This window comes from Mytilus trossulus, chromosome 2, assembly GCF_036588685.1.
Source record: "Mytilus trossulus isolate FHL-02 chromosome 2, PNRI_Mtr1.1.1.hap1, whole genome shotgun sequence".
In the NCBI taxonomy this organism is placed as follows: Eukaryota; Metazoa; Mollusca; class Bivalvia; order Mytilida; family Mytilidae; genus Mytilus; species Mytilus trossulus.
Genome location: NC_086374.1, coordinates 58,041,093 through 58,066,592, shown reverse-complemented (window position 1 = coordinate 58,066,592; position 25,500 = coordinate 58,041,093). Strand labels below are relative to the sequence as shown.

Here is a 25,500-nt window from a genome sequence, read left to right as displayed (position 1 = left end):
ATAGACATGGCCGCTGTTGCTGAAGGAGAACATTTGGTTAGATTTTATATTTCGGCTTAATGCGTAATACCACCAAATCATAGTACGTCACATCCGGGTGTTTACGAAAAAGGGTGTAAAAAAGATATTCCAATTGAATTTAACAGTTGTAGGAAAATGATCCTTCATTTCTGTCCTGTCAAAAAAATCTGAGTCATAAACATATATCTTGGGTGTTTCAAAGCACCATTTTTTATTAGTTTGTTCTATAGAATATTTTGGAAACTTGAGGTAACATGGTTACTAAAGCTTGTACACAAGAAAACAAGTTATCTTCCAGTGATTAATATTATCTTATATGCAATGTCATGTGAAAATTTGACTAGTACTACACAGTATAAAACTCCTGCTAAGTATTCCTTTATTTGAAACAAAAATAGATTCTGCACAACATTTTGAAAAGTACAAATTTAACAAAGACAAATAGGGTAAAACAATGCTGGTATTGCACCCTAAATCTTGCTTATTAAAACTTATTCAGTTACAGCAGTGCTGAAATGACCGAAATTTAACAGCACACTAAGGTCCTCTATTATAGATCGGACATCCCATTTTGAAATAATCACTATGATTTTGTTCTTTTTTTGGAAAATGTAATTTTTCAAACGATAATTGTTAGATCAAAATTGACAGAACCTAAGGATACATGTATCTATTTCGGAATAAAAGGAACATGCCATTGTTGAGTTTTTGTCCCTTATATGTATTTGTGCTCGCTAGTTTCGAATTGTTTAGTTATTCTATCGAAAAATATCAAATGTTAAGGTGAATTTATAAACAGTCAACACTACCAGTACAGTAAGATCTGTAGTAAATCAGCCTTTCAGAAATTGACCATATTTAGGAGTTGTTGCCCTTGAACGATGTTGTTTATCTTTTTGTGTTCGTGCAAAAACTGTTATCATTATATTGATGGAGAAATTCTTTCAACAGTAAACATATTCACCAAAATAAGATCTGTGGGATTGTTTTTCGTCATCAACCTCTGACCTCATTTTTTTTACTTTTTTTATGACAATATCTACCAGTGTATTGGATGATGTTCGCCGTTTCCTTCCATGTTGTAACATAAAGACACTGGGTAGACCTTTTGTTTTCTCCCGATCCCTGAAACTGTATGACACTTCTGTCATCATGCAATTAAATTGTTTTTAAAAAAAAATGTCGGCAAAGTTTCACAATTCCCAATTTTGTGTACTACATTTTGTTTTTCGGTCTACATGTTGATCATTATAGTTGGCAGACCATACGAATTTACCTTATTCATATAAACTTTCGAATCAAGAAATTTAACAATATTTTGGTAAACTATGTGGCAATCTCATTAAAATCCGATGTTCTGATACGCTACCCTCCACCTCCACTGGAGGGTAGCGTATCAGAACATCGGATTTTAATGAGATTGACTATGTGGTTGTATAAAATTATACAAATATTCTGTGTATATTAGAAGAATCCGGGTCCGTTCCACAAGAACAACAACTATATCAAATTTAGCTGTGTATAAATACCAATGAGCAGTAATCATACACAATTAACATTTAATAATAACACTAGATGTATGTTTCATTGTTATACGTTACTTTGATTGGCGAACAGCAATTTCGCGTCATTCTTCATTTCAAAATGAATTGCATGAATTGTAACATACATGATGACACACGTTTCCTAGTAAAGTGCACACTCAGGTTAATAAAAGAAAAACTTGATAGTAATTGTATCTATATTATCATAGCGTTGACCGTGAGTACATTTTTAGAATGAAGCTCTACCTTATTCCCTTTCGCATGATTAAAATGGTGAGCATGTCTCTCCGAGTAAGTGGATCACATAAAACTGAGAGGAAATGTAAATTATCGTTTTCTATAGACCACAGATTCGATTATTAACTATTTCTTTCAAAATGAGATACAGCGGTTATCTTGTATACAGTTGAACCTACATTTAACTTCTTATTTGAATGGATTGATACTTCGGTTTTGCATTCAAACTGGCGTCTAAATGGATGCAATATGAACACCTCTTTTCGTTAAAGAATCAATAATTTGAGCCCGGTCGGAAATAGCATACAAGAAAGTTGTACGTATATTGAAAAAGCTAGTTCATACGCATAGCTGTATCTTTGTCAAAAAGCGAACTATTTTGGGTAATTTTGGTACTAGATGAAATCTTGGAGACTTGGGTTCACTATAGAATCCATTGTAAAAGTTCTTTGTGGACTAATAACAAAAATATATCAATTGTAATAGGAGGGCAAATTTACCCTGTTGTTTAGATCAGGAGTACCAATTTGTGTACAGTAACTATCAAACTTCCAGGACCCAGTACGCTCTTATATGCAATTAGATGTATGTTGTTGTTTTTTTAGCACAAGTCAGGATAAGATATAGTTTTGTCCTGAAATGTCTTCCACTTTATTGAATTTATGACAAAGTATCCATTAAAAATTGCAGAATTAAACATAGAAAGCAATGGGTTATGAATTTGTGGTTTATATCTTTTAAAATGCCTTATGTTGCAGTTGCTTTATTCCCTCTTCACTACAAATATGTTGTTGTCATCGTAGATAACACTTATACCAATTTAGTCGTATGACAAAAATTGATGTAAGATTTCCCCAACAAGAAACAACTTAAAAGATTGCACAGCACATCTAGGAAAATAAATTATAAAACTACAACAGTGACGAAAGATGATATTTTAAACAATAACTAATCAATCATTTTCTTCCCATGTGTTATATACCAATAACTGTACAAAAACTGTACAAAAAACTTCATATAGCAGGCTCGATTTTCTTATTATCGTTTTTTTTGTTTACTTTTCTTACTTTAACATTTTCTACAGTAAACAATTGCCTCAAAACATATTATAAGGATATACAAGCAAGCACTTATTTTTTGGATACAAACGCTGAAGACATAAGCCAGTAATTTCAATCTTACATTTTAATAATAAAATGAATACTTGAACAATAAATGCCGTGTACATAATTTGGAAGTCACACATTTTAAGTTCAACAAGAATGTGTCCAAAGTTCACGGATGCCTCACTTGCACTATAATTTTCTATGTTCAGTGGACCGTGAAATTGGGGTTTATAAATTATAAAGATTATATCATAGAAAACATGTGTACTAAGTGTCAATTTGATTGGACTTCAACTTCATCAGAAACTACCTTGAACAAAAACGTTAACCTGAAGCGGGACAGACGGACGGACGGAATACAAACGAACGGACGAACGAGCCTACAGACAAGAAAACATACCGCCCTCTACTATCGCAGGTGGGGCATAAAAATCATTATCTAAATAAAAGTTCATATTGTATTTGAATTCTGGTTTTACATTCTTTGGTTATCAACTCGATTGTTTGTTTTTTGTTACTATTCAATCTCCTGCCATTGTATTGTTTTTTTCATTGCGGTCTAAGTTGTTTTGATAAAATCAAAAGTACTGGAAGAGGCATATTTACAATACGAGCAATATTGTTTGAACAACGTGACAGCATATTTATTGTATTATAAAATTACTGATATAACTAGTATGCAACGTTTTTCAATTAAAAAAAAAAACAGTTCCAAAAGAAAATAACAATAATAATGAACTTAAACTAGAAAAAAAATTGCGATACTATTGAAAAAAATAAAAAACACAGATATCATACATCAAAGAGAGATACAAACTATAATGAACAAAATAAATTACCAAAAATAAACTTTCTACAAAAGAATACACAGAAAACTAATGATTTGGCAACAGATTTGAATCAAGTTGCTTCATAAGATTAAACAAGCCTAACTCCACTAGTGGTTACTGTGAAGATGCTATTATCAAGTACTTTCTGGTGAAACATTCGATTAGAATTAGAAGAGAACCCGGTGAGAGTACAACAATTGGACCAAATATGTGGTCATTTTGAATCGGATATTCCATATCAGTCAACCAATGATTGGGTCTATAAAACATTCAAAGGTTTAACGTGAACTTAACATTATGAATAGTTTGATAGTTTAATTGCTTATTTCATTTAAGTGATAGCTTTATTTTTGGAAAATGTAAGAAATGAAAGTAGGTAACGATCACATTTTGTTTCAAGAAAAGTCCACGTGAATTATGGTTTTCACAACGTTATACCGGTATATCGTGAAAGAACAAAGTATAGTTGCAAAACCACTGTTGTGCCAATGTCTTTATGCGCTGATCGTAATTCTTATAAGAACAAACACTCCCGAAGGTTAAACTCTCGTACTGTAAATAATATTGTTATTTGAAACCCGGTTACCAAGATGGTAATACAAAATCGTCTCATTATTTGAATATGGCGCTGTCAATTCTGTCATTCACGGAAAATTTCCTGAGTAAATGCGATGTCATATCAGGTTCACCAATGTTATCTTCTAGCAAAGCTCGAAACTTAGAAATGTCTACTTCGCATTGATTCCCGTTAGCTCGTTCTTTGTCTCCGCCATCCTTGTTCTTCATTTCTTGGATATCTGCTCGGACTCTGTCATCATCAGTTTCTTCATAAGAAGCCCCCTTTTCTTTTGTTCGAATTTCTGTATTGTCATTTTTTTCATTTGATCCCATGTCTATATTCTCGTCGTCTTCGTCAGCTACCATTAGACCGTTTTTCATGAAAATACTCTCCCCTATTTCTTCTTCTTTGCTTTCAATGTGATCTCTTGGAAACACGTTGTCTCTGTCAATATCGAAGTGTGGGGATGCAATTGATACGTAGCGATCGTCGTCGTCATCTGCTTTATCTTGGTTAATAACCAAAGATATATATCGGCCATCTTCACTGCCGGATTTTTCAGTATCGGATTCATCACCTTTTTTACCAGGTTCAAACTCTGTCTTATTACCCTTTCCAGAAAATTGTATCTTTTCCGGATTAATAGACACTTCTGTCGTTTTAAATTGACCTTCTTTTACTTCAAAAATTTCAGGATAATTATTATCTTCATGTATTGTGGCATTAACTCCGATCTGTTCTACACTTCCAGCATCCGGTATTTTCAAATTACTAACGTTGTAACCAGATGGATAAGTAATAACTGACGGAAGGTACCGCATGTTTTGTGCCAACATGACGTCAGATTCTATGGTATCTGACTTGAAACCTGCATGCGTTTTTCTATACTTCAGTTTCTCTTCATTTTGATTCTTCTTTCTAAAAGTTGAAATATATATTGTAATCACAAATTTTGGCATATATATCGACGGTTTTAATTACAGATTTTCATGCATTTAGTAATAGTATAATATGCACTTTATTTTGGAAGACCACATGTTGAGCTGATTTTGTTTCATGGATGGTTACCCTATATCCTTCGTTTTTCTACTTCCGTTGAGTTCATTTTAGAAATATGAAATGGTACAGAACTTATCAGAACAAATAATTCTCTGCAGTCTTACGAGTTATGAATATTTGTAAAATTAACCATGTCTCTGAATCTATTTCTTTCCTAAAAAAATAATAGGGATGTAAATTTAAACATAAAATGATCTTAAGTGGGGTAACAATATTCGTATGGGAACAAATTTAAGTATGTAGTCTTTGATATCGATTTTTTTATACATGTAAAATATTTAAAGTTATTTATTTGAATATATTTTTCAAATTGTAGGTTTGAATTAGTTTATTGCTAAGTATTCTACAATGAGTGCATTTACGAAATGGTCCGACAACATAGTTTGTGTATAGCTCAAAAAACAAATTATCATTATTTTAGTATTTCACTATCATGTCTATTTAAACCATAATAATGATGGTAGAAAAACAAATAAAGAAGAATGTCTTTGTATTGCTAAAAAGGTCTGATATTACCAAAAAGCTATTAAAAATCTATAATTCTACCTTCGATAACAAACTATTGCAACAATAATACAGACGATTACAACAGTAATTCCTATTGCTATCCCACTTGCACCTGTAAAGTAATGATGAACATAGAGAAGTGGCGAAAGGACATAAACAATTTGCAGTAAGTCACAAACATATCCTAACGTTTATATAGTGTGCATTAAATTAAAACATTGAATTGTATTCTAAAACTCGAGCATATATACATTTCACTGTTGTTACTGATCTAAGTTTTGAACTGTAACCTGTAAGCTGAGAAGACGTCAAGTGTTTGGATTTTTTTTTCTGGTTCCGTAAACGGTAATATCAAGACAGCAGCTGTTCCTACAGCAGGTAGTTTCATGTATCATAACAAAACATTTGACATTATTTACCAAATTATCAGCTTTTGTTTATTTCCTTGTTGAAATTCATGATCATCGTGTTAGAAGCTTAACTGTGTAGCAGGTCACAGATCAAATTATCTGCAACATTTATTGTTCGTTGTTGCTTGTGTCTTTGTTTGCGTGTGAATTAAATTAGAGTCAAACCTGTTTAAAGAGACAACTTAATGGAGAGCAAAATATTTGTCTCTTAAGGCAGGTCTTTTAATACAAGTTCATGTTATATATAATGTACGCAGAGGGATATTAAATTGATGGTCTTTTAAAACAGGTTTTTGCTTAATCCAGGCGGTCTCTTAAGTAGGTTTGAGTGGGGGTTTTTTTTGTTTGTTTTATAAAGAAGTCGGTTTATGGTGGTTGTGGTAAAAGGGGTGGTAAATATATGAATCTTTTTAGCGTATTTTTGTCAAATTTTCCTGGTTTTTTTGTCGAATATACATATGGATTGATATCATTTAACATTATCGTTTATTTGACCTACTCAAAGTTAACAGCTAATTACCATGTTGCACATTTAAGGGTCATTGCCTTAAACTTACTACTTACTAGAGTTGCCATCACCAACCATGTCACTCCCATTAAATTTCGTGTTCAATGTAGTTGGATTCTGTTCATCAGATGTATCACTAGGGGTTGTCACTGACTTCCAAATCGCAGTATTTTTATCTGTTACAATTTCTGTTTATATAAATCAATTTCACTTTCATTTACTATATGGTAAATCATTTTATTCCCTTAAGGTCAAGGAACAGTAAATGGGCTATGTCGCAGATTTTGCTAAAAATTAGCATACAACCTTGGCTCGTTGAACTACAACTGAAAATCGAAAAAAATAATACATTTATCTCTTTTATTATCTGAAAAATTGCAGATTGATTTCTTTTAATATGGGTGAATATTTGTATAGAAAGCACATAAAATCGGAGAAAAACCTTCTAAAATTTGTCTTAAAATCGCCAAATCTCTTATTTCACTCCATAGATTTTTCATAAAAAAAAACTATATATTGTTGACACATAAATTTCTGTTTTGATGATATAAAATAATCATAGGGTCACCGACTTCGTTTTTTGTCTACTAATCAATTTGTTACCTTTTTGGTAGTGAAAAACGTCAAAAACCAACGTTTTACGGCCTGTAACGCGATTACGTTACGATTATTTCGACGTTTTGTTTGATTTTTTCACAAAGAACGCAACTTTAAATGAAGTATACCGTAAAAACGAAGTCGGTGACCCTATCTTTATTTTGCATCATTTTAAGAAAAATCTATGGAGTAGAATTAGAGATTTGGCGATTTTAAGACAAATTTAAGAAGGGTTTTCGCCGCTTTTATGTGCTTTCTATACAAATGTTCACCCATTTTGTAGAATTCAATCAGTAATATTTCAAATGATAATTGAGATAAATGCATTATTTTTTCGATTTTCAGTTGAAGTTCATCGAGCCAGAGTTGTATGCCAAATTTTACTGAAATCTGTGACATAGCCCATTTACTGTAACTTGACCTTAAGCATTTATGTATGAGGCAAGTAAACAAGGACTTGTATTATTTTAATTTTAGTTTCTTGTGTAAAATTTGGAAATAAGTATGGCGTTCAATATCACTGAACTAGTATATATTTGTTTAGGGGCCAGTTGAAGGACGCCTCCGGGTGGGGGAATTTCTCGCTACATTAGACTTGTTGGTGACCTTTTGCTGTTGTTCTTTCTATGGTCGGGCTGTTGTCTCTTTGACACATTCCCCATTTCCATTCTAAATTTTCTTTTTTGGACGGAAAGCTTAAACGTTATCACGAGACTGCAAATAAAACATTTTTGAAACACAAACTTTAATATTGCCTGTACAAGTATAACTGACAAGAAAAAACACAAAGATACTGAACTCCGATGAAAATTCAAAACGAAAATGTCGTTATCAAATGTAAAATCAAAAGCATCAAACAATTAAATAAAAACCGTCATACTCCCATCTTGGTACTGGCATTTTTGTGTATAAGAAAATAGTGCTTGAACCTGGTTTTATAGCTAGCTAAATCTCCCACTTGTATGACATTCGGATAAACTCCATTATGTTGACAACGATGTGTGAACAAAACAAACAAGACATAATAGGAAAAAACGTTAAAAATTGCGACACGGCAGTTAACACTGTGATTTTGTCTTAATCACTATAAAAACAAACAAATATTGGCCTTCTATCATTGTCTATAGCTAACTATGCGGTATTGGCTTTACTCATTGTCGAGGGCCGTTCGGTGATCTACAGTTCTTAATTTCTGTGTCATTGTTGGTCTCTTGTGGAGAGTTTTCTCATTGGCAATCATACCACATCTTCTTTTTTTTATAAATATGCAAACAAACATTGGCACAATAAATATTAAATCAGGCTCCGTGTTGAAGGCCGTACTTTAACCTATAATGGTTTACTTTTTAAATTGTTATTTGGATGGAGAGTTGTCTCATTGGCACTCACACCACATCTTCCTATATCTATTATCTTAAAAAGATACCAACCAGTTAAACGTCAAAATCGTTCAATCTCGTAGTGGAATCAAATATTTTTGGATTCTTATAAATTCTATGTATAACTTTTGGACTAGTTTATATATCGGTCTATTTCTGAAATTTATTCTTACAAACTTTTGATTTTCTAACCCTGTATGCTAACATTGCCTATGTAAAAATTGTATGCACATTGAACGAAAAATTTATGTGACGTATAAAACATTTTCTGACGTCAGACAATCAAATCAATCAATGTGTTTGTAGATAGTAGATGTTTTTGTGTTCTTTTAAATTGTTCCTTTTAAAATTGTTATACGATGATGACTGATGTACCCATATTTTGACTATTTTATTAATTGTGTCTTTATTTAACACATCAATGTAAATATAACGGAATTTGATGAGACTGTCATTAAAGTGAGAGGGTTAGCGCTATAGAACCAGGTTTAATCCACCATTTTCTACATTTGAAAATGCCTGTACCAAGTCAGGAATATGACAGTTGTTGTCCATTCGTTTTTGGTGCGTTTTGTTATTTAATTTTGACATGTGATTATGGACCTTTCGATTGATTTTCCTCTAAGTTCAGTATTTTTGTGATTTTACTTTTTAATATGAAGTTATCCGAAAAAAATACCAACCAGAAGTTGAAAGTTTATTCCGTATGGGTTCTTTTGTGGTATCCCCCATTGATGTTTCCTCTGTGGATAATGCTTCTAAAAATAGTCAAATTTAATTTTTAGAAACAATTTCGTTTTCGTTCTTCTGTTCGCTTCGTGACTTGAGACATCAGAAAAATAAATGAACATTGTAATGCAACATTTCTATACAGTGGACTTGCATTGAGGTTGGCATTAAATCTCTCCCAAGTTTCAATTGTACAATTAATACCATTGAATACTATTACACTTTAACTGTTAATTTTGCATTCAGCATTTGAGTCAAAACATCTCTACTGTGATTTGTTCTTACAGAGGCAAAAGGAATATGTACCAGCAACAGTGCTCATTTTAAACAAGACGCCCGCAGCTGGATAAACGATTTCTTTTAACTCTTGTTTACTTTGATGTTTGCATTTAGTGCCAATCAGAAACGTTTGTGAAATAATACACATAGGCATGACTTCTAACATGCACTCACTAATACAAAATAATGAATCTGCCTCTTGATATGACATGCATTTTTTTTTCCTACCATGCTAGGATATTTATCTATATACCTAAGTCAATGTTCCCTTGCTCTACACATAAACTATTTAGTTCGAGCGAACAGTTTAACAAAGAAAATCTCATAATTCCACTTCCATCTCTTAATAAAGCGGTACACAGTGTTTTTTCAATCTTTCCTGCAAAAACAAGAAGATTTTATAATCGTCATACCAAAATGTGAATTAAATAGGAGTACTACCCCCCATTCCTAAATAATAATAATGTAAGCACGAGACTAGAACAGATGATAACATGTATAAAATTGGCAGGATAAAATAGTGCAAATTGGATTTTTGTTCAAGTAACAGGGAACACATTATTAAATTCAATGTATTGTCTCAAATTTTTCCTATATGCCTTTATTGTTTGGTTAAAACTCAATAACCTCGACTTGTGTTTGTTTTACAAAGTGACAAGACACATTTGAACAGAATCAGAAATGTCTAAGTCAACATAATACATACAATTATTTTTAGAATTTTAACTTCACACTGACAGAAAAATCGTTCTGCAATATCTCTTCAAAACCCGACGAACACGTACACTCACATATCTCTGTTCATTGGAACAGTGTGCGAGGAAGTTAATATGGGGTTGATTTATATTTTTCGTAATTCAAATATCTTTTATTGACCGGAGTTTTATTAAGATTGCTTGTCTTCAAGAATAGGTGTAGAAATTGAGTGGACTATTTTTATTCTTTTTAATAAAATGACTTGATCTAGGTAAATTTCACACTAAAATATATGACAAAAATATAGCAGCAGTTAATTTCAAGATTACATATTCGTTACATAAATGTATCACTGGTTGTGATGTCGTATGCTGTGTTTCCATCTCGTGTCGACTTTTATATTATTTGTTTGTGCGTTTCTCTGTGAAGATTAATCTTGCGTGTGTTTGTGCTGTATTTCTGTCATTAAGTGTTGTCAATTTAGCAATATTTGTTACCACTGCCATATAAGAGGTTTGTTTGGCTAGCCATGAAACCAGGTTCCATCCCCTTTTTTTTCTTAAAATGACCTGTGCCAAGTCGAATCAGGATTATAGCAATTGTTATCAAATAGCTAGTTTCTATGTATGTTCAAACTTGGCGTTTGTCATGTTATAATTGATTTATTTTCATCGATTTTAGTTTGTTAATCGGATTGGTTACTCCTAATTAGTTTATGAGGTTTGAACAGCGATATACAACATGAAATTGAGAATGGCAATGGGGAATGTGTCAAAGAGACAACAACCCGACCAAATAAAAAAACAACAGCAGAAGGTCACCACAGGTCTTCAATGTAGCGAGAAATTCCCGCACCCGGAGTCGTCCTTCAGCTGAACGTTTTTCTTTATTCTTACGTGCATTAAACGCAAGATTGTCCACTGTGAATCCATCTACCCAGTAATGACCGGTTTGACGTGGGTGCTTCTTTATTAATTCTCTTCTATGGCTCAACCTTCCCGACATACTGGTACAATTATCCACTGCTTCATTCCAAGTACTCGGCCCAAATACTAAAAAATATTTGAAAAAAGTCCATATCTGCGCAATGAACGGTTTCAATGTTAAGAAGATATTCTATCAGTGAAAATGAAAATAACGTCTTATAAATTTAGTACGTTGAAATCAATTATTTGGATTTTTCTTTATCAAGAACGCTAAAACCCAATCAATTTTAAAAATTGGAACTTAATTACATTCATAACTAACTCTACCTAACTAGTATAAACCAAGCATGCGTATAGGGATTTAGTTGCACGTTTAGTACATTTCCAGTTGTGTCTGTGATGTATGTGTAATTGCTTTTTCTTTTCGTTTTATGAAATAAAAAGATAAAAATGAATTTAAACAATTGATCTCAGAAAAACTAATACTAAACATGATATTGAAAACAACGAAAATTTCATAAAACAGTGGAATCATAATCATTATGTTAATTTTCAATGGTTATACTCTTAACTATTTTAATGCACAAACCAAGGTCTGAACAGGATGATAAAAGAAGAAATTGGCTAAATAAATTAAGTCTCACTGATCTGATAGAAAACAAAAATTTAGATTGAAGCATAACATAACTCATAATGTATTTAGTTATGATTTTCCTTTTGTAAACTGGTTGGATATGTGTTATTTCTATTCGTTTGTGGTTTGAATTCTGTATCTTCTTTAAATCGCAGATACATGAATGTCTTATTTGTCAGTACACTCAAGTTAACCGTATTTCATCTACAGTGTTATTTTTTATATTGTTTGTTGTCAAGTGTGTTCACTTTGTGGGTATTCATAATTTTGCATTACATGTGAAATAGGATCTGCTTGACATTCCAGGGCACCTGATAACACCCCCAATTTGGGGTGGGGTTCGTGTTGCTTAGTCTTTAGTAGCCATGTTGTGTTTTGTGTATTATTATTTGTCTGTTTGGTTTTTTTTCTTTTTTAGCCATGGCGTTGTAAGTTTATTTCCGATCTATGCGTTTGATTGTCAGTTTGGTTTCTGTTGCTCCTCCTATAGTGCAGGTTTTTTTATCTTCATTTTCGATATGTATGTAAAAGTTATGATAATTAATCAGCTATTTCATTTACAGATATATTATTTAGTTTGAATAGATTAATTTTGTTGATAAACATTTTTGATTTTGAAGAAACTAACAATGTTGGTAAATACAAATAGTAACACCGTTGCAAACACAATTTCGTTTTAATATTCTTATAATCGTTAAAAAATGCATAAAATTACACCGTTACAAACTCAATCCAAATTGCTTTTTGTAGATTCTAAAAGGAAATAACAAAGATTTAGAAATATCAATATGGATGAATATGATTTTGTAAATGTTGAACTTGTCTTTTGAATTACTATTTCCATTTTAAAATAACTGACTTTCAGTCGATTAAAGTGTTTTAGGGATGGGCACGATGACAGACAAATGTAATCGATTAATAGTCAATTACATGAAGGTATTTTGTGCAATCGAGTAATAATCGATTACTCAGATTTTTGTGTGTAATCGATTGCAATCGATAATTTTATCAAAAGTAATTACATTGCTTTTCGATGACTGTCAATTACATGTTTCAAAATTTAGAAAAAATAATAAAGTAAGTTTAACACAATTATGTTTAACAACGTTTGTATAGTGGAAATTTAGAACAGCACTTAAAGCATTGTTTCCAAATTATAAGTTGACAGTTGTTATATAGATAGAATTTCTATTAAAACAATCTTGAAAGTTTGACTTTCAACATGAGTTAGATATGACATCGCATTCCATCAATCACTTATAACCTATAATGGTTTACTTTAACCTATAATGGTTTACTTTTTAAATTGTTATTTGGATGGAGAGTTGTCTCATTGGCACTCACACCACATCTTCCTATATCTATATATAATTTGCGAAAGCAAATTTACAGATCTAACATTGTTGGGTTGATGTTTAGACGAGTTGTATATATATATGTGTGGTCTAGCGGGACGGCTGCAGTGCAGGCGATTTGGTGTCACGATATCACAGTAGCATGGGTTCGAATCCCGGCGAGGGAAGAACCAAAAATTTGCGAAACCAAATTTACAGATCTAACATTGTTGGGTTGATGTTTAGACGAGTTATATATATATATATATTTAAAAGTAAAAAACACAAAAATTACATCACAAATCGAACATTGTTTCAATGTTCAATGTTCGATTGTGATGTGATTTTTTGTGTTTTTTACTTTTAAATTATATTTTCTGTACCAAGGACTTTTTATTTATCAATATATATATATATAAAAAAAAGTTAAGTATAGTCCGTATGCTGGTAACATATAAGAAAATTATTAAAAGATAATAACGGTTTCAATGCATCACTTTTTTACTAGTACTTTCACTGCTTCCGCAGATCTTCAGGTAATGTGACTTGTATATAAATAAAACAATTGATTGACGTTAACAATAGTATGACGTTAACAAATACAAGGTAGACTGCTAATGTCATTTTAAAACTTTAAAATGTAACGTTAAAATTAGAATATCATTTATCATTTAATCCTGGGTTGAGAACGTTTATGAATAATTCTTCCTTCTTCCTCCGGAGAAAATCATTTTGACGATTGACCATATACAATGGCAATATTTGAAATCGTCCATTAGAACAACGATGGAAATGGTCGTTTGCCCTGGTGAGTGTTAAATCTTCATGGTTGGTTTGCTGTCTATGTAAAGTCATTCTAGTCCGCAGTTCATTTTTTGTCTCTCCAACATAGAATTCCTCACAATTTGAACATATGAGAGAATAGATGACGTTTGAACTTTTACAAGACATATTTTGCCTCACAGTAAAATGCTTTCCATTTTTGAAATAAATTGAACTTTCTTCTATTAAATTTGGACAAGTCATACATCGTTTATCGGTACATTTTTTTACAATTTGCACAGTTTCATTAAAGTCAAATTTTGAAGATGTTAAATATCGTTTCAGACTTTTCGACTGTCTTTTGCTGTTGATAATCTTCTTTTTCTGTAAGACCTTGTTCGTTCTTTCACTTTTGTGTAAATTTGTTTCAATTTGTCGCATGACACTAAAAATTTCATAATCTCGCGGATTATAAGTTGTGACAAACGGAATAATTTTGTTTAAATTGTTCGATGATTCCTCGGTAGTTTCGGATCGGCGTGATTCTGTAACAATTGGTCCTTTTGTCAGTGCCTTTTGAATTCCGTAATTTATTATTTGTTCCGGGTAGTGTTGCTTCTTTAAATACGCTTTTAATTCTTCAAGTCTTTTATTGCGTAATATGTCTGTACTTGTAAAATTGATTATTCTTGACGTTAGATTAAAAGGTATATTTAATTTAACATGTTTTGGATGGTTTGAGTAAATATTTAAATACATATGTGTATCTGTGTCTTTAGAGAAGATATCTGTGACAATTTTATTGTCTTCCGTTATAATAACCAAAATATCCAAAAACGGCATTTCCCTGACATTTCTGTTAATAGTGAAATGAATATATGGATTTAAAGAATTTAAATCAGAATGAAAATCTGAGACAGATATATCCGAATTCCAAATTATAAAACAGTCGTCAAGAAATCGTTTCCAGTTTTGACGTATGTAAATGGCAAATTCATTTCCGTACTTGTGACTCATTTTTTCGTATAATAATTGTTCCAAATATCCAAGTACCAAAGTGGCATATGAAGGCGCCATTTTAGTACCCATAGCTGTTCCTTTTTTCTGATGATAGTATGTTCCGTTAAAGTAAAACATATTTCTTTCTAGTATAAGTTTCAAAGATGCAAGGATAAATTCTTTTGTTAATCTGTTTTCAATGACGTTTTCCGTATTTTCTAACCAATATTTTACGGCTGTAATTCCTAAGTCATGAGGGATATTTGTGTATAGGCTGACAATATCAAAAGTAATGAGTTCTAATTTCGGGTTTACAGTTTTTGGTAGATGATTTAAAAATTCCAAATCGTCTCGTATAAAACTTGGAACTTCACTACATAAAGGTTTAAGCACAATGTCTATAAAATGGCTTAAATTCTGTGTAACACTGTTGGGTCCACCCACAATTGGTCGAAATTTTAAATCATTTGGTGTTAAAAGTTCGATGTATTCACTGTTTTGTTCTGATATCGCATTTGAAATTTCCTCACTTTAGTGAATTTTTGGTAAACCATAGAAATAGCTTTCTGAAAATTTAGAATTTGAAATGTAATCTATCTCTTCTTTAAACAATTCCGTTTCATGTTTCTTTAGTAATTTCTTAATCATTGTACTTGTTTGTCGGTCCAATTTTTTATCTGTCACCTCATAAGACATTTTATTTTGTAACATATTTAAAATACTATCTTTGTAATACTCACGGTTCATGATTACAACTGCATAACCTTTATCCGCTTCTTTTATTATTATTGATTTATCTGATTTTAAATTTTGTAAAGCTGTTTTCTCCTCTCGGGTTAAATTGTCCTTGACATTTTGATTGCTTGTAAGTGAATTTGTTTTTAATGTTTTAATAGTTTCTTCTAAATCTTTATCTTTTGTTGGTCTCGGAATCCAGTCTGATTTATTTCTTACCAGTGGTTTATTTTCTTCTTCTTCGTTTTCTTCATTATCCTTACAAAAAATATAATTTATCCTCAATCTTCTGCCAAATTCATCAATGTCGGCTCCAAGTTGTGTTTTATCCTCAATAGGTGTTGGTGTAAATTTTAATCCTCTTTTTAAAAGATCTATTTACCTTAATTGTAATTTTCTATGCGACAAGTTTATGATTCTAGGGTGATTTTTTCCGTGTTTGTTAGGCTATTTCCTTCGGGAATGTCTCCTCGTAATTCGTGTTGACTGATGATTGAACTTGGTTCCGTATACTGCGGTCTGTTGTCCCTCCCCCTTTGTCGTTCATCCTGCGTTGTCCTAAAAAATGGTTCTGTACGTTTTGTCCTATGTATGTAGTACCATTATCATTTACAAAATTTTGTTGTCTTCTATATGGTTCCGGATTTCTTCGTAATCTTTAATTATAGTTATTTTGATTCGCATTTGTTGTTTGTTTAGAATAACGGTTTTGATTTTGATGATACTTTGGTTTATTCCGGGGCTGGATATTTGTGTGTGGAGTATGTGATACATGTACCACTGCTTGATTTGTTAAGTTATCATCGGTATTGTGTGAAGTTTCGGGATAATTTCTTTGTACTTTCCTTTCTTTACGTGGTAAGGTTTTCTTTTTATATGCGTTATCAACCTGTGTGTTTTCTTCAGTAACGAATAAATCACCGAAATGGTCTTCGTATTCTTCAAGCCATAGCTGTTTCCTTTCCCAGATTTGCACAGATTTAATTTCTTCTTTTTCACAATCAGATTTCCATAAATTGTTAATACTTTCTGTGATTTCTGTGTTATGTTCATATCTGTTAGCTTTATTTTTCAAAATTTAATTTCAACCTAAAAATTACGAATAGCATTCTCGCGGCGAATATTAATGTCATCAGTGTGTTCTCCGAGAATGGTTTTTGGTCTTAACTTTCTTGGAATTACTGGCATTTCTTTTCCCAACCATGTTTCGTAAATAATTACAGTATTTTGACTTTTAAGAAAGTTCCAGAAATTTTGTTTTCTCTCATTTAATTTTCGTTTCCATTATGAGATAATGGATTTTCTTACATTGTAAATATCTTGTAAAGAATTAATCAAAAGTTCTTGTGAGTTGACGGCTTGCTGCTCATCCATAAACTAGTGATGCATACCTGCATGTTTTCATTTAAAATAGGTTATATTTCATCAAACTCTTTAATTAATCGGAATGTAATCGAAAGTAATCGATGATTACATCATGATTTTTACTGTAATCGATTAAATTACGATTACATGTAAGCGAAAATATCTTCGATTACAGATTACTGTCGACTACTGGAAAAAATGTAATCATTAGCAATCGATTACGATTACATATTACGATTACCCCACCCCTGGAGTGTTTATAAATTAAGAAAAAAACAGATTTCCATTTCATCGTTGTCTCATCTTTTGTTCTCTGCTTAACGGACCCTTTTTACATTTCGCCTTTTTCGCTAGGACATATATGCATGCATACTTCGAAATATTTGTTCTACAAATGTTGTACTCAATATTTTACTATTCATAAAACTAAGGATCGGAAAAGAGACAACCAAATAAAAATAAAAACAGAGGTAAGTTATAATATGCTACAAGAACAATTCACATCTAAAATGTTGAACATACCGTTTTTAGAATTGTTGCAATAATATATGTAAGATTCCTCGCAGTTCATCAAATACGAAAACACATGTGTAACACCACCAAGATAAGACCCCACTGGACATCTTTTGTAATTCAAATTGGTACCTATGAAATAGTCAGAAAGTTACAAGATAGCTAGCATATTTTTAAAAGAAATTATGCAAAATTGTGAAATGTTTTACATTGTAATTTTAATGCAAATGTTAAACCATTTTTTATTATCACAACCCACCATCAAACAATTTTGCTGTGACTAATTATGTATAGCGAAATAATAACATTTGCACTATTTCAATGCTTTCCTCTTTTGTCCAAAATTAACTTTTTTTAATTTTCTAAAATTTTAGCATTGTTATTTTTACACATTATCACGGATATATAAATGTTCCTCTATACGGGCAATACTTGAATAATTAGAATTTAATTCCGATGATAGAGTCAATAAAAGACATTTTATCTTCAAGGTATATCATTAATTTACGTGTTTTGATTGAGTTAAGTCTGCCAATTAATAATTTATCGTGTGTTTTTCTATGTTGTGATGTTATGCTATTGTTTCAGAAAAAGGGAGAAGGTTTGGATCCATTAAAACGTTTAATCCCGCTGCAAATGTTTGCACCTGTCCTAAGTCAGGAATCTGATGTACAGTAGTTGTCGTTTGTTTATGTAATATATACGTGTTTCTCGTTTCTCGTTTTTTTTATATAGATTAGACCGTTGGTTTTCCCGTTTGAATGGTTTTACACTAGTAATTTTTGGGCCCTTTATAGCTTGTTGTTCGGTGTGCTCCGTGTTGAAGGCCGTACATTGACCTAATAATGGTTTACCTTTTTTAAATTGTTATTTGGACTCACATTGGTACTCACACCACATCTTCCTATATCTATATATGATTTATCTTTGAACTATTTAAACAAACTGTGTTGGGATCCTAACAATAAAGAGCATAATTGCATGGACGTCTTCACATATAAATTGTCAGAAAGGTTGGAAAGATTGAGGATTATCCATACTTATTTGTATTTTCTTGTACAGGTTAAAGACCGTGCTATTTCTGTTCAAATCCTCATCTGCGCACTGAATAGGTGACAATAAAGCCGTCATTTTGGATACAGAGCTGACTACAACATCGAAAATACAATAACAGTCCCCATCCTACAATGAAAAATAGGTAATATTACAAAAAAAATACCTTACAAGGCAAATTTAAATCGGAAAATGATTTTTCTTCATGTATATATAGGTACAACCTTAAAATGTAGTTTATTTGTTTTGCTTTGGTTTGTATTCAGCTGTGTTTATTTTTTTTTTTGTGTTTGTGATAATCTCAGAACTCATTTCTTACAGTATGTCAGCGAATCGTTCATTTTCAAATTTTCATTGTTTTTTACAGCTGTTTTACAGATAGGAATTGGTTTGACTTCTTTCTAATCAAATTAAAATAGCAAGATTGGGGAACAAAATCGACCTTACGATGACCTATAGCTGTTTATTTCTGTGACGAACGGGCTCATATAGAGATCTGTTTCATTGACAATGACATTCATGTCATCTCTTCTTATTCCTATATGAGTTAAAAGCTGAATTTAAAGCTTAAAAGAACGAATTACTTTTACATGTATTTGTTCTCATCTGCTCCAAACCGATTGATTGTCTTCATGATACCCTTTCCGACTATCAGTGTCCAGAACAATTATGTTTGGAGTTGCCCCTCCCATTTTGCTTGTATCATAGCATTATTTTTAAAGTGGAATTATGAAACACTGAATTTCTTGATGAAGGCAATATTAAGTTGTCTCGTGTTGACGCCGCTGCAATATTGTCAGATTTGCATAAACATTGAATAAGCATTATGATGAACTAAAATGATAAAATTAAACATACCACCCAACCAATGTCTTCTATTCTACTTGAACACGACAAGGCACATTCTCTTAGGTCAGGAACAGTTATATTCTTTATAAGACTTCTAACGTTACTGTCATCAATTGAAACTTCGTAGCATCCTGTGAAACAATAAAAATAAATTGATTTCAACACTAAGCCATAATCAGAAGAATGCGACGGCAGCATATCAACAAGGATTAGTTTCTTGATGCCAGTTTATCTTGTTATTTTATTTTAATTTCAATTAAACGGTTTCGTTATTCTGTAATGTGATGGTATTTACTATATGTGCGGTTATTTTACTGTTATCTCACGATAATATAGCTTTCAAATCATTTTGACCACCTAGTTGTAAGTCCTGAAAAAGTCAAATCAATGTTGTATCGGAGGCAACTCTTTATATTCTACTCATTATAGACAAAGAAAAACTAAGTCTATTGATAACACATATCATCGAATTACGCTTTATCTCTTAAATTGATCTTTAAATACGTTTTACTGTTTAGTCTTTATCAAAATCCGACATTATTTTAAATTATGGTACTATTTGGTTTGAATTGGTCAATTTGTGTTTTAAAACGTTTCAAACCCGTATTGTTTTAAGTTTCTTGTCCAGAATATGTGCCTATTACATAATTATAGAAAAACAAAGCTTACAGAGTGTCCATCAGTGACACATAATCAGTACAACAACAAAAAACACAGACAAAATGCACAGGAACAGCATTTTTTTCATCGCAAATTCACAGTGAGTCCTATAACACGGAGCACAAAAAAAACCCAAAAAAGACTCTTACCTCACTGCAAGTTTCAGACGGCCTCTAGCATCGGCCTCAAAAAAATAAATTCTGATGGACTTTATAAGATTTAACACGACCGAATTAGCTCCAGTCGATAAAAAACATTCTGGAAAGTAGTACATATTTACAACTAATAGTCTCTACTCAAAGGTGTAAATATCACATTATGTACAATATATATTAGTAATTAAGGCCCATACACACCACAATTGCAACTTACTCAGATATGTGTCATCAACATTCACTTATACATTTATATATGTTTAAAACAAGTTAGGAATCCTTGAAATATCAATCCAATTTAAGTATAACATCATGTAGGTTTGCAGAAAAGATTCCATATTGATACATTCCGAGTTGGATTGAATAACTTTACAATCACTTAAGACGATAAATATGTATATAAAAGAAACAGTGGTTAACGTTTTTCCATGTTTTCACAAATTTGATAAACTTTCAAAAATTAATCCCTAGTCTAAGTAATTTTTTTTATTTATAAAACAAAATGTGCCTACAACACGTACCATCAAATGTAATACTGTATGACGTCTGTAGAAAAGAATCAATCCAGGCTGTAAACGTCTCTGGTAAACCACTCATGTTGTAAAAGTCTGTTACTTCCGGTCTACATTTCTGACTAGTGTTGTATTCATTACAAAATACATCTTCACCTGCTAGAGAGTGGCAAGATGTGTGTGAGGTGTCCCAGTCAGATTTCCGTGAAGATATTACTAGATTCTGAAAGTCCGTATGATTTGATCCTTTAAACAAAACATGAGCACTAGATTGATTTGTTAATGATGAAAAGTAATCAAATGCCAAAGCGTCATGCATATATAAAGATTTAATCCCCAGCGTTGACAATGTAAAATCCAACACTAAAGATGAGATTTGTTTGTTTTGACCATCGTTGATCTCAAGCAACTGTTAGGCAGTTATGCATCATTCTTATAAACGATATGCATGCAGCATAAATTATTTTACATATCGACGATATATATGTACATAGGTAACATGGGGTTAAGGCTATGTATAGGTTCACACTAAGTTCATATACGAGACCTGTATATACTTGTGCATTGAAATGTTTTTATTCGTGCAAGACGTATTTGTTTCGGAAGTTTCAGATCAATAGATCAATTTAGTACGTAACTAACAATTGGCCAACTTTGGAAAATTGTCAGTTCGTTGGTTTGTTTGTTGGTGATGGCTGAACAAAATTGACCCAATGTTAGATTGCTGTTGTAAATCAATATTTAATATCCCATGTTGGTTATAATTAATCGGGCCAACGTTGGCATTTTGTTAGTAGCAAACGCCATTTTTTGGTTGTTTGCATCACAATTTTTAACTCAATTTATGTTGGTCCAATGATGGGCCTTTGTTGGATTTAATATATTCTAAATATGCATACATTGAGTACTCATTTATTCATTACATTATTACAGGGGCAGTGAAATAATTTTTATGAAGATATGCTGAACTGGATACAAGACGGAGCCAGAAATAGTGGCAAAACAAAGTGTACAGAAAACAATGGAACACTTTTGTGAATAAAACCATGTTGGAATACAAAACTAGAAAAATAGCTGTATACAATGAAATATCAATGACTTTATACAGGAGCTTGGATATTGCAACATAAACTGTTAGCAATTTTATACAAGTGAGATAAATGAATTATCATGAATAGACTTTATAATTTTTCATTCTTGATCTGATTCAGCAACGTATATATACAAATATTAAACTGTTAATACTTTGCTGGTTGTCAAGCTAATAATGAACTATATTTAATCATACATTTGAGAGAGATTGATTGGTTGTTGGTTACTGGAATGTCCATTGGCAAATATTTCATATATGTTAGTGAGGGATAAATCCTACTTTGTAAATATCAGGATCGCTCTGATTCAAACAAAAAATTCTCTGAAACTGATATTATCAAGATGCTTGTTTTCTTGATTGACAACATATGTGTTACGTTTGGAGGACGTGTTTTTCAACAGACTGTCGGCATTCCACTGGGAATAAACTGTGCCCCTCTACTTGCCGACTTGTTTTTTTTATTATGAGGCTGACTTCATGAAGGAACTTCTTAAGAAGAAAGACAAGAAGTTAGCAATATCCTTAAACTCTACTTTCCGCTATATAGACGATGTTCTTTCACTAAATAATTCAAAATTTGGTGACTATGCGGAACGCATCTATACCATCGAACTAGAGATAAAGGATAGTACAGATACAGTTAAGTCAGCCTCATATCTTGACTTACATCTAGAAATTGACAATGAGGGTCGGTTGAAAACAACACTTTACGACAAAAGAGATGATTTCTGCTTTCCATTTCTAAGTAGCAACATTCCAGCAGCACCTGCATACGGGGTATATATCTCCCAATTGATACGATATTCACGTGCTTGCCTTTTCTATTATGATTTCTTGATAGAGGGTTGCTGCTCACAAGGAAGCTATTAAACCAAGAGTTCCAAAGGGTGAAGTTAAAATCTGTCATTCGTATATTTTACGGACGCCATCACGAGGTCTGTTTGTCTTTTTTCATTTTAAGCCATGGCGTTGTCAGTTTATTTTCGATTTATGAGTTTGACTGTCCCTTTGGTATCTTTCGTCCCCATTTCAGGAAGATTAAGATAAAGTGGCAAAATACCAAATTTTTGGGTAGCATGTAAGACACATCATGGTATAGAGGATATCTAAAAACGGAATAATAACAACATTTAAAAAAAACTAATACTTTCGCCATTTTGAACTGATATATAAAAAAGAAAAGAACACAGGAATATTTCAGTTGTTGCCTGTGTGTTTTTTTTTAAATATGTTTCATATGGATTGGAAAGTTTACAAATTAAACCAATGTAGTTCCAACGTTTGTAAACAGTTTTTATTACTACGTTGGCCAAACGTTTGTTCAATGTCGGCAACATTATTCCATCGTTCTGCCAACGTTGGGCCAATGTATTGTATAAAATCTTATAATGTTGTGCCAACGATTAGCTATATAACATAGACCATAGTGCCACTTTGCACTTATACATTAGAATAACTGTAACAAATACTTTTGGCCAATACTGTGCCAACGTACTAATGTTGTCTGGGAAGTGGTTTGTAAATTGAATAAACTAGTGGAAACACTCTCTACATTTCATTATATATGTCGCTGTATTTTGCATCTTTAGTCAGGGGTTTAAATCTTAAGCGCTACAGTTAACATCAAGCGACGGACTTTACATTTTGAGGTCACATCTCATGCATGCGCTCGACTTAAAAATCTTCAGTTTAGCGCAGAGCTTAGGAAAGAAAAGAGGAAAATTATATGATTTTTTTTATATTACAATTTTCTTACCGAAAGCTATCGCTAATTGGAGCAAAATTACGAGCCATTGCATCAACATCATAACTTCCATATTGCCATCAGGAATTTAAAATGATATATTCTCAGTGGAAAATGGTTATTAAAAAGGTTCATTAAGGGGAATTATCAAAATATGGAAAGTAACAAAAATTTCACTAGGTGAAGCGCATTCAGTCTTAATTTCGAACCATGCCCACAAAAAGACTATAGCATAAAAACAAAATTAATCAATATGATTAAAGATTTATTTTTTAATCAAGAATATTCAACATTTAATATAAAATTGTAGATTTAGAAAAATACCCCTACTAGACCTCAATTTATAATTTAGACAATAAGCATCTCAATAGGGAAATATTATAAATGAATACACATAAGTGATAATTTCCTTGAATGAAACACACTTTTATTGATTATAATCGCAAAATCCGTTATCGTTCATGACACAAACATTACTCATAGAATTAAATGAAAGTTGAAATATATACAAAATTGGTAGACCCTTATATGGAATCATCATAATTATAAATTGTATGTGCGATATGAATGAAAGGACAGATGAGATGTAATCCTGTCAAATAAGATAGCAAAAATCAACTCGCACACGAACCTTAAGGGTAACTAGAAGTTGATATAGATTTTACAGGTCTGCAAAATACACCTAGATTACAATATAGGCATCAAATGATTTAAATCTCGACCAGGGTAATTATAAGGTACAATAAAGCACTTACAATAAAAAAATATTTGTTCAATACTAGTAACAGTAAATTTATAATAGAAAACGAAAACACAGGCAAAATATGATAAACAAAGGCAACAGTAGTATATACCGCTGTTCGAAAGTGATAAATCGATTCAGAGAAAACAAATCCGGATTATAATTTAAAACTGAGGTAAACACATCAACTATAAGAGGGAAACAACGAAACAACAGAAACACTGAAGTGCAACAAAAAGCCAAAACGACTATGCAACACACAGAGAAACGAACTATAAGATAACAACTGCCATTTTCCTGACTTTTAATAAAAAAAATGGTGGGCTGAACCTGGTTTTGCGACTAGCCAAACCTCCTATTTTTATTGCGTTTTTAAATATAACACTTAAATGATAACATTAAATGACCATGATGGCAGGACTGCAGTACATATCCCGAGTTGTAATACAGTACATGATATGTAGGTCATGAACGTGGAATTGATTGCAGATTAGCTAAAATATCTATCGTAAAAGATCGTAAGAATTTAGCTTGCAAGAAACAAACGAAACTAAATTCAGATTACAAAAATCCTTTTACAAGGCTAATATTTCTAGTGAAACAAATACCCAATAATTTCTTGTCTGAATTGCAGATATTGTCTGAAGTCCAAGTTTTTTATATGGAAAACTTCAAACCATAAATCCGATAAAAAAAAAACCACAATCAATTGCACAATTCGATAAATAATTTAAATTTTTAAATTTAAATTTAAAAAAAAACACAGTTAATTGTTTTAGTATTTGTTGTGGAAACAGAGAACTGGTTGGTATAACGAAATGAAAAAGTGAAAACAGGGGAAGGGGGTAGTATATAAGTATATCCAAAAACGTGTTAATTTAATGTGAACCAAAGATGAAATACAAGTTGTGAAAGTTTTCGAAACCGGGATAACTAATAACTAAAGTGAACCAAACGTTCAAT

At 31.9% G+C, this 25,500-nt stretch overlaps 1 protein-coding gene across 2 annotated transcripts; it reads right to left on the bottom strand.

Annotated features, from left to right (window-relative positions):
- Positions 1-2,969: 2,969 nt before the first annotated feature.
- LOC134707631 (uncharacterized) lies at positions 2,970-23,909 on the bottom strand. Of its 2 annotated transcripts, XM_063567579.1 has the most exons (11): positions 23,808-23,909; positions 20,968-21,204; positions 19,641-19,762; positions 18,770-18,911; positions 17,739-17,861; positions 11,358-11,513; positions 10,019-10,144; positions 9,441-9,515; positions 6,838-6,969; positions 5,903-5,975; positions 2,970-5,215 (listed from the first exon to the last, which is right to left on the bottom strand). In XM_063567579.1, the coding sequence occupies exons 1-11, from the start codon at positions 23,866-23,868 to the stop codon at positions 4,351-4,353; spliced, it is 2,112 nt and encodes a 703-aa protein (XP_063423649.1). In that variant the 5' UTR covers positions 23,869-23,909; the 3' UTR covers positions 2,970-4,350. The 2 variants fall into 2 exon arrangements, with proteins under 2 accessions (XP_063423649.1, XP_063423651.1); XM_063567581.1 differs by lacking the exon at positions 9,441-9,515.
- Positions 23,910-25,500: the final 1,591 nt, after the last annotated feature.